The 13,951-nt window shown below is 48.4% G+C and overlaps 7 protein-coding genes across 7 annotated transcripts; 4 read left to right on the forward strand and 3 right to left on the reverse strand.

The window, feature by feature from the left end:
* Positions 1–220: 220 nt before the first annotated feature.
* On the reverse strand, positions 221–1,184 carry IAQ61_008736 (uncharacterized protein; the record flags this gene model as incomplete). Its single annotated transcript, XM_066098107.1, has 2 exons — positions 221–1,117; positions 1,170–1,184. The coding sequence occupies 2 exons, from the start codon at positions 1,182–1,184 to the stop codon at positions 221–223; spliced, it is 912 nt and encodes a 303-aa protein (XP_065951746.1).
* Positions 1,185–2,054: 870 nt separating this feature from the next.
* IAQ61_008737 (uncharacterized protein) lies at positions 2,055–3,149 on the reverse strand (the record flags this gene model as incomplete). The annotated part of the gene is made up of 2 exons (XM_003836325.2): positions 2,055–2,964; positions 3,019–3,149. The coding sequence occupies 2 exons, from the start codon at positions 3,147–3,149 to the stop codon at positions 2,055–2,057; spliced, it is 1,041 nt and encodes a 346-aa protein (XP_003836373.2).
* A 2,084-nt stretch (positions 3,150–5,233) lies between these two features.
* Positions 5,234–6,094, forward strand: IAQ61_008738 (uncharacterized protein; the record flags this gene model as incomplete). The annotated part of the gene is made up of 3 exons (XM_003836327.2): positions 5,234–5,731; positions 5,787–5,876; positions 5,937–6,094. The coding sequence occupies exons 1-3, from the start codon at positions 5,683–5,685 to the stop codon at positions 6,092–6,094; spliced, it is 297 nt and encodes a 98-aa protein (XP_003836375.1). The 5' UTR covers positions 5,234–5,682.
* A 337-nt stretch (positions 6,095–6,431) lies between these two features.
* IAQ61_008739 (uncharacterized protein) lies at positions 6,432–7,394 on the reverse strand (the record flags this gene model as incomplete). The annotated part of the gene is made up of 1 exon (XM_003836328.1): positions 6,432–7,394. One exon carries the CDS (start codon positions 7,392–7,394, stop codon positions 6,432–6,434), a length of 963 nt encoding a protein of 320 aa, XP_003836376.1.
* A 275-nt stretch (positions 7,395–7,669) lies between these two features.
* On the forward strand, positions 7,670–8,843 carry IAQ61_008740 (uncharacterized protein; the record flags this gene model as incomplete). Its single annotated transcript, XM_003836329.1, has 2 exons — positions 7,670–8,018; positions 8,071–8,843. 2 exons carry the CDS (start codon positions 7,670–7,672, stop codon positions 8,841–8,843), a joined length of 1,122 nt encoding a protein of 373 aa, XP_003836377.1.
* Positions 8,844–9,301: 458 nt separating this feature from the next.
* IAQ61_008741 (uncharacterized protein) lies at positions 9,302–9,925 on the forward strand (the record flags this gene model as incomplete). The annotated part of the gene is made up of 2 exons (XM_066098108.1): positions 9,302–9,304; positions 9,476–9,925. 2 exons carry the CDS (start codon positions 9,302–9,304, stop codon positions 9,923–9,925), a joined length of 453 nt encoding a protein of 150 aa, XP_065951747.1.
* A 183-nt stretch (positions 9,926–10,108) lies between these two features.
* IAQ61_008742 (uncharacterized protein) lies at positions 10,109–11,122 on the forward strand (the record flags this gene model as incomplete). The annotated part of the gene is made up of 1 exon (XM_003836330.2): positions 10,109–11,122. One exon carries the CDS (start codon positions 10,109–10,111, stop codon positions 11,120–11,122), a length of 1,014 nt encoding a protein of 337 aa, XP_003836378.2.
* Between the last annotated feature and the right edge of the window lie 2,829 nt (positions 11,123–13,951).

Below are 13,951 nucleotides of genomic sequence, written 5' to 3' on the forward strand. Positions count from 1 at the left end.
GTATATAATTCATATAGCAGTCCGCGCGCCCCAGAGTTTTCAAAGCGGTGGGGTGCGTAGATGGCGTTGCATACAGGGAATAAGATAACGGGGTCTATGCTAGGTGGCCGTGTACCGGCATCTCCTTCTGTACCGTGGTCACGGCTGGTGGCGGGTCAGTGGCTCCTTTTCGACTACACAGTAATCAGAGCGTCGAGGTAGCCAAGCCAAGTCACGCCTTCTAGACGTGCTCAGACGTCTCCGCGCGTTCCATCTCCTGCACAGAGGTCTTTGCTATATTGCGTGTGTACTCTCTGACGTTGTCCATTCCCGCAATGCTTGCAAATCGTTCTTTCCAGAAGAGCCATCGTTGCTGGCTGAACTCTGGTTTGCCTTTCCATAGCTCGCCTCCTTTTGCGGGGTTGCCTTGCTTGGGGTCAGTGGGTGTAAGATCTACTTTTTTGGTGAAGAGGGTTCGTCCGGCTCCCGTGATCCAGGCTGATGCGGCGGGGACATGGGCGTCGTACTTTTGGGCAGCGGTGGCTTCGCGGTCGTCTTGGTGGTCAGTCTCCAGTGCGTCGCGCAGCGCCCAGATGGCGTATATGGAAAGATCCTGGAGGCCTTTATCGGTGATGCGAGCGAAGAAGTAGTTCATATTGGCCCAGGCAGCACACTCAATGTCGATAAAGCCGTCCTGTGCTACCGGGGTATCATTGTAGGCTTCTCGACTTGCCGTGGAGAAATCAGTCAATGACTCATACAAGTGATTGTATTTTGCATTGTCCGGTATCGAGTGAGACTTGAACTTTTCGATTAAATCTACTAGGTCTGCCACCTGGTCGCGCTGCTTCATGTCCCGGTAGTCGATGCGCCTTGCCGAGTGGATGATGCTGTACCAGAGGTCCAGATAGTTTACATCGTCCACTTTGCTGGCAGCGATCTTTTCGTCGATTTGCCCGAAAATCCTGGTGCTTGCCTCGTCCGTGGACATTCTCCCGTTGACGAGGTCCTGGACAACAGGAAAGTATACGCTATCATCCTGGGGCCGGAACCAGCGTCGAATCTTCGCTACTTGGTCGATTTGCGCCCCTTGATCTGCCGTGGAAGCGAGCACCTCTTCGATCTTTTTGTTCTGTTCCTGCTTGTAGTATGAGTGACTGTTCTCCTTACCAAGATGCTGAGAAAATTACCCTGATGCGAGCCATTGCGTGTGATGTAAATCGGAGTAATGGCAGCCTGGTGGTGTTGGCAAGACGAGTGGTGGATAGGTAGCCTCGGATGCCGGTGATGTCATGCGACTTACCAGAACTGGTGGAACGTCCGAACCTGATCCCACATGTCTTCAGTATCGCAACAATTGGAGAAGGAGAGCGGTCCAGCCACGATTTGGGACAGCGGCGAGCCAGTTGCACCGAAGACCGCCATGTGCGAATGTGTTGTATGGATGTGAGCGGAAACCTTGTGCGCGCAGCCATCAGGCCAGCACTACGTGGATACAGCAAACGAGTCTCTATAATCCGCCTGCACGATGGCAAACAGGAAGATTCCACAGTGCATTGAGGAATAAAGAGACCAGTAGATGCAGAGACTTTGTTTCATTGGTGTAGTGATGAAAGTCAAACACCGCTTTTCACCAGGCAGGTCGCAACACTAAGATAACGCAACTACAGGGTCTTTAGTCAAGATCCACCCCTCGTCCTGACAGACTTCTTTATTCAACTACCTACCCACACAGTTTCACCCATGCACTATGGGATCCATTGTCCTAGCACACCAACCGGCAAAACCTTGATGAAGCGATATTGGAAATTCGCTACCAGGATGCTGACGACATAACTGGAAGAAGGTAGCATGCACGTCAATTGCCTGGACTATATCTGAACTAAAGTCGTAGATTCAGGTTACCCCAAATATCATTGGCAGTGTACCGCATGTGATAGCTATAGTTCTCCAAACAACTCCAAACGTGAAATTCAATGAAATCCAATGAAATCCGCGCTCCTATATACAAACACCCCTAGTTCACATTGAACAAATAACGCCCACCAATCCCCGGTGACAAACTCCAGTTTCATTCACATCGTCTGCGCCGCAGCAACCAGGACATCAATCCCGGCCCCCTGACTCCCCGCATTCGCATTCGCACTCCCCCCTTGCCAGCGATCCACCATGAGCCCATCAACCTTTGGCTGCGCCCACGCCGAGTCCGCATTCCTTCTCAAGAAGTCGGTAAACTCCTGCCTGCGCTTGTACTGATTGAGCGTGGACAAGCCACGAACAAACGGGCCCTTGAACAATGCAGCTTGTATGTCCAGGGCCTCGGCACGGGGCTCTGTGAGGATGCCGCGGTCGGACAGCTTGGTCATGACGGCGGAGGCGATGGAGTTTGCGCGGTCGACGAGGGAAGCGTCGCCGGTTGCGCGTGCTAGTTCACTGAGGGCGGCGAGGATGACGCCTTGGTTGTAGGTGTAGGTTGGTTGGCCATTATTCTTGCAGTCTGCGTTGAGGCCGTCGTTGATGAGATTGTCGGGGTTGATGAGCGGCGAGGAACGGAACCAGTCCCATTCTTGCTGGGCCCAGTGGATATAGTCTTGCTTTTCGGAACCAGAGACGCGGTTGGCGAGGTGTGCGGCTACGGAGAGGAAGAGTTCGTTGGAGATGGCGGCGACGTAGTTTTTGTCCTTGCTCCACCAGATTCCACCGCAAGGGGTGGTCCAGCCAGTGGTCATGTCTTCGAAGAGGTGTTTGGCAGTGTCTAGGTACTTGGTGTCGCCAGTGAGATCATACGAGGCGATCCAGGCCAAGGCCCACCAGCCCATGTCGTCGTAATATGTGTTGACCCATCTATTAGCTCCTGCTAGGTTGCCTGATCTAGCATATGTGTTGGAGATGATGTCCATGGCTGTCGGTTTGAAAGCAGAGTCAAGTTGGCCGAAACGAGCAATGGTCTCAAGAAAGTTGCCAGACTGCCACCATAGGTTGTCCCTGCAAGTATCATTAGGCTTGGGTCGATGGGGCTGAGGAGGATACAGGTCGTACCATAAGCCCGTCTCTGTGAAATAAAACTTTGTTTGCAAAGTATTGATCGCGGAAGCCGCATTTTCAGCATAGTCTGCAGTGGCAGAACCCAAGTATAGAGCGAGAGAGATGAGTGGGGAAATAAATTTCATCTTGAAGAATGATAAAGCCTCGGAGCCAACAGCAGTGTGCTCTTAGGAAATCGAAAGGTTCTGTTTGAGACAGCTACGAAATCGAGACAACAAGGGCATAGCTATGTGGATTTATACAGCCAAAATACACCATGGTAGTGACGAAAGTAGACCAAGAGCACGATTTCGATTCCGTCTAACACATGGTCTGGTCATCGGGCATGAGATGAGATGTAATGCTGGCACTCCGACAGGGCTGAACTGCTTCTACAGCGTTGTTCTACAAACCAAAAAACCCAGTCTGAAGCATCGTGACAGAGGAAGGCCATTACGACCTTCCCTGTTCGCAAACCCCGACCTTTGATCGTCAAGACCTGTGGCATCATCAGCACGATGAGGCTGCAGAAGAGCATGCCTGCGGATCACGCGAGCGCTGGCTTGGGCTGGGCAATGGCGATGGAGAGCGACTTAGTTCCCGAGCTGGCAGGAGGTTTGCTTCAGTGTACCCGTGAAGGAGAGGAGCGTTGTCAGGCTCCAACCTACGTGGACCCCATGGGCTGCGAGTGATGATGTCTGGTTTGTCAAGGAAACATAGTTTTGTGGAGTGTCTTGAAACATAGCCATGGGCTTTCTGAACCCTGATTGGTAAGACGAACGCATGGTGACAAGGCTGCTTGATCGGTCGTAAGAGGCGTGCGTTGTTCGATGCAGATTCTTGTATTGAGATTTCATCTGAATATGGTCCTATGAAATGGCCTGAGGACAGTAAGGTTTTCGTACTCTAGAGATGGGTCACGTGACGATGAGAGGTTCATCATAGTCGGATGCTGCACCTACAGGAGAGGTTTAAACTACGGAGGACGACAGGGTGCTACTCATCATTCGACGACGGGATGTGCCACGCGCCCCGGGAAACGTCCACTTTCAGCTAACCAAGCTGTTCATCGAAAGCAAGCTCATATGGTCGACAGGGGGAAAGTGGTATCGGTTAGACTCGGTCAGCAAAGTGAGCCGTGTTTGGTCGGCTTGAGAGGCATATGACTGCTCACCGGCCTGGTGAGCCAGACAGCATGAAGCTGTCCTCCAGTGTGTCCTCGTCCTCTTCTCTAGCCTGCACACAACTGTGGGATGACGTGCAAACAATATGCAGCGCGCATGTCAGAGTCTAGCAACGTTTTCTGCGGTGGGTTTCGCTTGAAGATTGCCGTGGTGGTCTACCAGTGCCGGTAAGCCAAAGCTGCTCCGTGGAGTGTAGCCAACGTGGTTGTCGTCCAAACGTCTGCTGGCGAGCCGAGCCTAGGAAAAGATCTAGGAAGGCAGTAGTATTACTTTTCACGCTGCATCACGTCACTGTGGGCGATTAAGATGATCAATGGGGTAAAAGTGGATTGGAAGAGATGGGCTCTTAAACTGGCTGTGGGGATATGATGAAAGCGCCAAGAGATGTGGCGAAGGACGTAGAGAGTGGCTGAACCCCATCCCCTCGAGCCCTAGAGAGTATAGAGTAGTAGTAGTATTCTCCTTCTCGGTAGACTGGACTGAGCAAAAGCAGGCCTTACTGTATTCTAGATTGCATGCATGCGTGTGTGCTCGCCTTGATTGTGAAGCCAGCCAGTGAAGTTGCGACCGTCGGCGCCACGGCTGGTAAGGATTGCCTCATGAGTGTGTAGGTAAGTAGTAGTACCGTACAGTCCAGTAACCGGTACCGGTACCTACTCTGCATAGTGGGGCAAGCACATGCTATTCGTGCCTCAACCTCCACTTGAGCCGTTCCCAATGACGACAATTGCCATGGCAAAGGCCCAAAAGTCCCATGAGTGGCAGCCCCCCGTATGCACTGATCTGCCAACTGTGACGAGTTGTGGCTGCCACAACGCTTTACCATCCCAGCAAGATCACGCTGGACCCTTTAGAAACCCACATGTGTAAGTATGTGAAAGAACAACAGCATAGGTAGAGTAGCTTATTGGAGCCTTGGGGTTAGAGTACCTGTTGGTTCCCTTGCGGTTGCGGTTGCGGTTGCAGCCTTACCGGTACCGGTACGACTCGCTACTGCGAACTGCCATCCAGACCATCATGTCCTACTTGCTAATCGGCCACAAACAGCACCTTGTACCATCCACGGTGACCCTGGGCTTGTAGCCATGGAACAGTTACCAGGGGGAGTTGCAAAGTCCAACGATTACTTTACTATAGTATTGAGCGTAACCTACCACCTGCTAACTAGAGTAATGATATGCCGTAACCTGTTCCCAGCCGTGCCAGATTGCGACTGTCCAAGTTCCAAGTAATATGGCTGGCGCAAGGTGAGAGCCCCGGTGCTGCAACTCGCGCCTGCTGCCCTCGCGGGAAATGACGTACGATTGTCGTAGGCTGCCGTGCTCCTCTGAACCAAACGTCTATATAATAGACACCTCTCACCCTTTCCCCTCGAACCTTCATCCACCAACAAATCCAAACTCGACTCAACTTCAACTACACCCACCCCAAACACTCTTCACCAAAAACACCCCGCCAACCAAACAACCAAACCACCAACCAACCCCCAATCACCATGTCTGACAACCTCCGCAAGGGTCTCGGCGAGCAGGCGCAGGAGAAGAGTAAGCACCAGCACCCTCACCTCCATCTGCCCACTCTGTACTGACACTCCCCCAGTCACTCCCGACTCCCAGAAGTCCACTACCCAGAAGGCCTCTGAGAATGTCTCTGGTCTTGGTGACAAGGTCGCTGGAGCCGTTCAGCCAGGTACGTCATCCTTGAGCCCCTCCCACTCCTCACGCATCGACGTACTAACACCGTCCTCAGAGGGCAACAAGTCCGCCACCCAGAAGGCTGGTGATGCCACTCGCTCCGGCGGTGACAACGCCCAGGAGCAGGGCAAGGGCGTTCTAGGCTCTGTCCAGGACAGCCTCAGCAGTGCTGGCCAGACCGTCAGCGACACTCTGTCTGGCAACAAGAAATAGACGGCTGCTTCGACGGCTCACGACCTTCGGCATGAAGACAGATTTGTGCTAGGTGGATACATACCTTTGGCAAGATGCCTTATATTATACCCGTCTACCACACAAATGGAATGAATACACATCTCAGTTGACCCTTGTCTTCTCATGCCACATTGATCTGTGAAAGTGGCTCGTGTCAACTCGCACTGCCTTCAGGCACGCAACTGCCAATTTTTGAAGCGACGTGACGAGTCTGATCGACAGCATGCGCTCTTCCCAACACAAAAGGACTCTAGGCCACGTTACAGCAGAAACAACAGCAGAATGACATGCAAACAGCTTCTTTGGGAGAGAGAAGCTACCGGTCCTCATCCTCGACCTCCTCCATCTGCACATGTCTAAGGTTCTTCTCAGCAACGGCGGCTTCTGATGTTATCCCAATGATTTCTCCTCTCGCCTCTGCCGCCATCATGTCGTGTTCTGCCTCTTGAATCGCAGCCTCGACAGCCTGCTCAGCATCTTGCTGGACCGTAGTAGTTTCTGACCTCAGCAAGGCTTCAAGCTCAGGATCGGTCTCCACGACTGGCTCTTTCTCCTTACCACCTGCGATCTTCCCGTCCATATAGCCCTCTTCCCGTAGCTGGTCAAACTCCTCTGGTTCCAGGAGCCTTCCTTCACCTTTTGCCAACTTGACCTTTTGCGCGACAGACGCAGGCATAAATCTCGTCGCCTCCTTGAGCAAGTTGCGTACCTGTGGCGCCGCTTCGTAGACAATGGTAGGCTTCTTGGGCTCGGCCGGTGCTTCGTCATCGGCTGCCTGCGACTGCTTTTGCTGATAACGACGTGGGATGGGTGGCGGTGTATCGCGTGGCATGGGGATATCTCGAACGTCCTCGTCTGTGTCACTGCTGTCTTGTTCCTTTCGGTGACCATCTCGTGTACGCTTGCCTAGCACACCGCCGCCTCTGCCACCTCGTCCTCCTCGCCCGCCCCTATCTCCTCGCTCTCTCTCGTTGTCGTCGTCGAATCGGCGTTCTGGCTTGAAGACGGGTGCTTTGTCGCCCAGTGCCGCTCTCGCCTTGTTCACGGCCGCAAGGTCTTTCTCTAATTCCTGCAACCGTTGTCGCTCATGAGGCCGTATGGACCCAGCTTGATCTAGCTCCTTTAGGCTGTCAATGTCGCGCTGTATACGATGGGGGTTGCGTCGTGCGAGTTTCTCATTGCGTTGCGCTTGGAGTGTGGCTTTTTGTTTGCGTATTTGTTTCTGCTTCTCGGCCTTTTTGGCTTCTTGTACAGGATTGTAGTTTTTCTCTTTCGGCATTGTGGCGGATGCTAGGTTAGGAGATTTGGCAGAGTGGGAAGAAGCAACCGGAGCTGCACGTGAACTTGTTGCGGAGAGGTTGTCAATGGCGCGGTTGCAAGTGAGGTGGAATTTCAGACTGACGTAGGCCTGTGCGCGATTTCGACGCGTCGCTCTCCCGCGACGGCTCCGCATTCAAGCTCCTACCTAGGTGCCCAAAAACCATTTGAAAAATGCTCCTCTCTGATTAATCTTCTCTTTGAGCTGGCCGCCTATCTGGCTCTATTTCGCGAATAATGTTCGTCCCGAGAGCTCTTAGGCTCAAAGGCTTCCATGAAACCAAACGCCCCAAAGCTGTCAAGACTACTCCCAAGGTACCAGAAGATGGCGGTAACAATCAGGAGGATGGGCTCATCAAGGCCATGCAGGAGACAAGCACCACTTCTCCAGCGCCCGAGCCTATGCAAACCGACCCTGAGCCCGTGGCGCGCGGTCCAAGATTCACGACTAGGCCTATCACACCCGAGTACTTAGGTCAACTTGCTGCTGGTATCGAATTGATCTTCACCGACTATGCGCATCAGGAAGAGGAGCGGGCACGCTGGCTGAAGGAGCGCTACAGGGCAGTGGATGGCAAAGAGCAGTGTACATAGCCCAATGCAGCTGCCAGCCAGTCAGACTAATCTTTTGTTCACAGTCGTCCACCTGGTAGCCATCCTCGACCACCCTTACATATCAAAATTAAAGCCTGCGGCCACTCAAAAGCTCCTCCTCGAAGCCCTTGAAAGATACCCCTCGGAGATACTTGAAGTATCAAGCAACTGCTACTACATTCGACGTAAGCCCGCAACGTATCCGCCCAAGTTTCTGCCTGAAAACTCGTTCGAAGAGATTGATGATAATGGTCTCGCCTTCTGGGACCAGCGGACCATATATATCGAGCCCCATTTGCGTAACATATGTCCAACTCCAGCGAAAGTTGCCCACTGGCTCAAAGAGCACGGGCAATTGCGCGACAAGTGGTTGCCTATACAGGCAGTACACACGCTATGGAACAGTTGCGCTTTTGTTGTGTTGAGTGGAAGTGTTATGCACGAAGACATATGGCGCAAATGGAGAGAAGCCGACGTGCCAGGAGACTGGAAAATTATGACCAAGGTTGAACACACAAAGCGCACCGCCGAGTACGTGGCTTTGCTCGAGCAGCAAAATCCTCGGGGGATGCGTAGGAACATAGGCAGCGTCAGTGACCTTCCAGCAATTGCACGACCGGCAGTGCTGCCGATGGACACGAAGACGGTCTCAACCAACACAGAACCTTCTGAGAAGCCCACGGGCAAGAAGAAGCGCAAAAGAAAGAAAAAGTCGAAGAAGGCTGGAGATGCTAATGAGATTGACAGATCTGATGCCAGCGACGGTGCAGCCGAGGATCCAGAGGACAACGAGCCGAGCCGCAAGCGCCAAGCTTGATTTTGCATTGCAACATCACAGAAGTGACTATCGAGAGTACACTTGAGCAAAGACTCTAGCAAAGACTCTGTGTCGGCTGGTAGAGGCCCTGATCTTGTTGCAAACTCGCCAATTCACGTTGCTGAAGTGACGCCATTGATCATACCCCGCTTACTCACTAGTACTGACAGAGTTACCGACAACCAACATGGTTACCGAAGGACCCCGATACGACCAAGTTGGAAGCCGAGGAACCATAGATCTACAAAGTGAAAGACTGCCCATTGTTATTGTCGTAACATGCCATAAATATCCCCTTGATAGGGTAAGCATAAATACCGTTTTTCAGTATATACTATATCCATCACTTCCAAGATTCCAGTATAAGTATTTTGCCATCTTCATTGTTCCTTCCCTTGGACCACAGACCAATACTTTTAAAATCGTCGCGATGACGACAATCGTTGAGAAGACGCCAGATGGTATCATATACAGAGCAGCTAAAACGTATCCTATACCAGACGTTGATATCCTGACGCTATTGTTCGGTATGTATAATTGTGATATCTAATAATTCAACATTACTTGGAATCAGAGGCTGGTGAAATAGGATCGTGCCCAAAATTCCTTACTAACCATCAATAGATTCTGAGGAGTCTTTAAAGAATCCTGACCAGCCAATCCATATCTCAGCCGCTGACCCAACACTCACACTAACCATCTCGCGGGCTCGCGACCTCACTCACGCAACGTCAGCAGCTCTCCGCAAACACTTCGACATCGGCGTCCAAGGTGCAGGTCAAGATATATGTTCTGTGATTTCCACGGGCCATTATTTGCTCCCCGTTCTAGCATACGGTATCATCGGTGCAAGTGGTGTTCTTTCGGCTGCATCTGCAACAAGCACAGCCAGTGAGCTCAGTAAGCAAATCCAAGGCGCTCAATCAAAGATTTTAGTCACTGTTGAAGCCACCAAAGACGTAGCGATCAAAGCTGCAGAGGAGGCTGGATGGGGAGCAAATGGCGGGGGACGAGTTTTATTAATGAGTGAGGGCAAGGGCTATGGAAAATTCAGAAGAATGGGGAGTTGGGAGAGAATTTGATCGATCATGATCAAAAGCTGCCTTGGGTGAAGATTACAGATCCACGGGAGTTGGAGATTAGCCTCGTGGTCTTGATCTACAGTTCTGGGACGACTGGGTTACCCAAAGGTTCGTCTATAAATCCGATTGCCAATATCGACGCTATGCTGATGCTTAACAGGTGTCATGCTGTCTCACCGGAATATGGTAGCAGAAGCCGTCATCCCAGGCGACATGTTCAAAGAATGGCTAGCGCAGAATCGGCCCAACTTCGAATATCGAACCATTGCCCACTTACCAACCGCTCACATCGCAGGTATCCAAGGCTACCTCATCAATCCATTCTACATGTCCGGATCTGTGTACTGGATGCCCCGTTTCGACTTTGTGCAGTTTCTCGAATACAACGCGAGATACAGGATTACCTTCTTCTTCACTGTACCACCCATCTACCTCCTCATTGCCAAGTCCCCAGCAGCAACAGATCAGTTCAAGACGCTCGAAGTCGCCATCTCGGGTGCCGCGCCACTAGGCAAAGAGCTCCAACATGCTGCTAGTCAAAAGCTCGGTGGTCCCGAATGCTTCATCAGCCAAACATGGGGTCTATCTGAGACAACAGGTAGCGTGACCCTTATGCCCATGGATATGAAAGACGACACGGGGTCCGTCTCTGCCCTCATCTCGAACATGCTAGCCCGCATCATCGACGAGATCGGCAACGACGTGGAGCCCGGCCAACCCGGCGAAGTCATTGTCAAAGGGCCCGTCGTGTGCAAAGGCCACTACCAAAACGAGGCCGCAAACGCTGAAGCCTTCACTGGCGACTGGTTCCACACGGGCGACATTGCCGAGTTCCGCAACGGCCTGTTTTACATTGTCGACCGCAAAAAGGAACTCATCAAATACAAGGGCATGCAGGTTGCGCCCGCCGAGCTGGAAGCCTTACTGCTGAGCCACGACGACATTCTGGATGTGGCGGTGATTGGCGTCGAGACTGATGATGGGACGAGCGAGGTACCCAGGGCCTATGTTGTTGCCGACAGTAGGAAGATCACTGGAGAGCAGATTGTAGAGTGGGTGAAGGGGAGAGTGGCCAGTCATAAGCAATTGAGGGGTGGAGTTGTGTTTTTGGATGTTATTCCGAAGAGCCCGGCGGGCAAAATATTGAGGAAAGATTTGAGGGTGTTGGCAAAGAGGGAGCATGGTGCTAAGTTGTGAGGCTGGGGGTGTTATGCGTGCTGTGGTCATGTAATATCGCTTGCTTTACTATACCGTGTATCTGTTGCGGTTACTATTGCTGTTAGTATTGTTAGTAATGTAAACAAGCTTCGAATGACTGCATATAAATCAGATATTCAGTTTGAACTGTTTTCCATCAGAGTTGTCAAAGGTAGGTGTCTGTGTGTGCCGCGGTACACCGTACCTCGCGCTGAGGATGAATTGGGAAGCATGAGTGGCTTGGCACGGGTACCGGTACACAGGCGCGGGCAGACCAGGGTGGGGCCTTCACCCGACCCGCGACGCGTTTTTGGTTTCTTTGAGCACTGACGTCGACAGAGCAACCTTCACCCGTCCGCTACAAGGAGCCCGTCGCACACCGTCTCCGCCTGTTGACACACGGAGGGCGCAGTTCATATGACCATGGAATTAGCGCTGCGTGAACTTGTATTCAGCATAGGGTTAGGCTGTGCTAAGCTCTACTAGCTAGCTAAGCGAGGTTAACTAAACATTATGCCGTAAGATTTTGCAACACGTTCTAAACCTATTCTAAATATATTCTATACTAGTAACACTATAAGCTGCTGCTACTATACCTATTACTAATATATCCCTCTTATCCTACGTAAGTAGATTAAAACGTGTTTAGAACGTGTTCTTAATAGGTTATAGAAGCACTATTAATAGTACCTTGCCCTTAGCCGCGTCCTAGATAATATTAGGGTATAGCCTGTGGTTAGCCCTAATAGGGTAGTTAAGATAGAGAGTAGAGAGCGCTACTACTATACTAAGATTAATAATAAGGGCACCTTATATAGAGTAAGAATAGGTTCTAAATATGTTCTAAACAGGTTCTAATATTCTTAGGCTATTCTAGGTACTAGGGGCACTCTATATACCTATACTAAAAAAGATTATAGGCTTAATATAGCTTACTATAAGGTTAGTAGGGTTAAGAAGACTAGCTAGCCCTCTATAATAGAGGTCTATAAGGTAAAAAGTAAATATATTATTAACCTATTCTTAACTTGTTATACTAATATATATAGACTTCTATACAAAGGTTATATATAATTACTAGAACGCTCCTTACTATAAGTTATTTAGAATATATTTAAAACTTATTACTAATATATTTTATAGAAGTTCTCTAAGCCTAGCTAGTAGCTACTATAGGCCCCCCTATAAATACTAATACCCTCCTAAATATAATTTAGAAGAAGACTTGTAGTAGCTGTGATAGTAATAAGGTATAGCCTATAAGAACCTATTAAAAACACGTTACTAACTTGTTATAGCTTAACTTTATTACTATATCTACCCTACTAAGGATTTAAGGTTATTAGGTTCCTTATACTATCTATACTTATAATTATCCTAGCTGTAGTAAGTTGTTTATAATATATTATTAACCTGTTCCTAATATATTTTAAGACTATTACTTTAATACTAGTGTGGACCTTGCTAATTCCTGCTAGAATACTGCCTAGTTCTACTTGTAGTATGCTTTTGTAGAGCCTAGGGAGGATAGAGAAGATACTAGAGAGGGGGAGGGAGATAATAATAGTAATAAGTAGGAACACGTTAAGAACGTGTTAAGAACAGGTTCTAATAAACAATATATAATAGCATATAACCTAAAGAGGTAGTAGTAATTGCTAAAATAAACACTCTACTCTTCTCTTTTTTTTTCTATCTACTAAAAGTAAAGTACTATTTACTTTTATAGGGTCCTTTAATAGTATATAACTTTTTCTTTTAACTTTTATAGGTATTATAAAGCTCTAGTAGTCCCTTAGATTAAAGAAGAATCTAGTATTTATAGGTGTCTAGCTATAACATATTATTAATATATTCTAAACATGTTTTAAGAGACTAGACTTATATCTCCTTTTTGCTGCTTTTGCTAAATATTATTTATAGTGTAAAGGGGAGCAACTATTTGCTCCTCTTCTTTACTCTCTACTTCCTCTTTAGCCTCTACTCTAGCTACTACTTCTTGTTGTAGACTAGCTATCTTAGAGGGTTCTTAAACCTTAGAGGAGGCACTTAGTGTAGTCTGCTCTACTAGCAGAGAATATATTGTTAACGTGTTTAGAATATATTCTTAAGCATTTACTATTAAGCTCCTATAGAAGATCCTTGCTTCTATAGTGCCTTGTATTATAGTTCTACTATAGTTTACTAGGGCTATTTAAACCTTAGGATAATACCTCTTAAGGTAGTGGATAAGATTGCCTCTATTAGAGAAGTAACACTAAAATAGTTATTAATATGTTGTAAACGTGTTCTAACTCGCATACATATATACTCTACAAAGTTCCTATACCCCTAATCTAGCCTAAATAGCCTAGTAGAAAAGCTTGCTAGGAAATACTATACACCTATTATTTAGGTAGGATATTGTAGGAGAGAATGCCCTAGTATTAGATAGAAGTGACTTAAGCTTAATATATTGCTAGTATAAATCCTACTTAGTATTAGAACAAGTTTACAACGTGTTCCTAACGCGTTCTATTATATACTAACTTTAAAAGATCTTTATAGACTATATTAACTAGTTATATCTAATAATATTAGGAAAGATAGATAGTAAAATAGTATTAAACTCTTAAATATAAAAAGTTCTTGTAGAGTGTAAGAAGAAAGAAGAAGAAAGAGAAGAAGAAAGAATATATATTTATCTGCTTATATATGCTTACGTAATAGACTAGAATATATTAAGAACTAGTTAGGAACTAGTTACTATATTTATAGACTAACCCTACCTTATATAAAAAGTAGCTATCTCTTTCTTAAGTTTAAACTATGCCTTTTATAATTTAAATA

Source organism: Plenodomus lingam (genome assembly GCF_022343315.1).
Source record: "Plenodomus lingam strain CAN1 chromosome Unknown contig_5, whole genome shotgun sequence".
Taxonomy (NCBI): domain Eukaryota; kingdom Fungi; phylum Ascomycota; class Dothideomycetes; order Pleosporales; family Leptosphaeriaceae; genus Plenodomus; species Plenodomus lingam.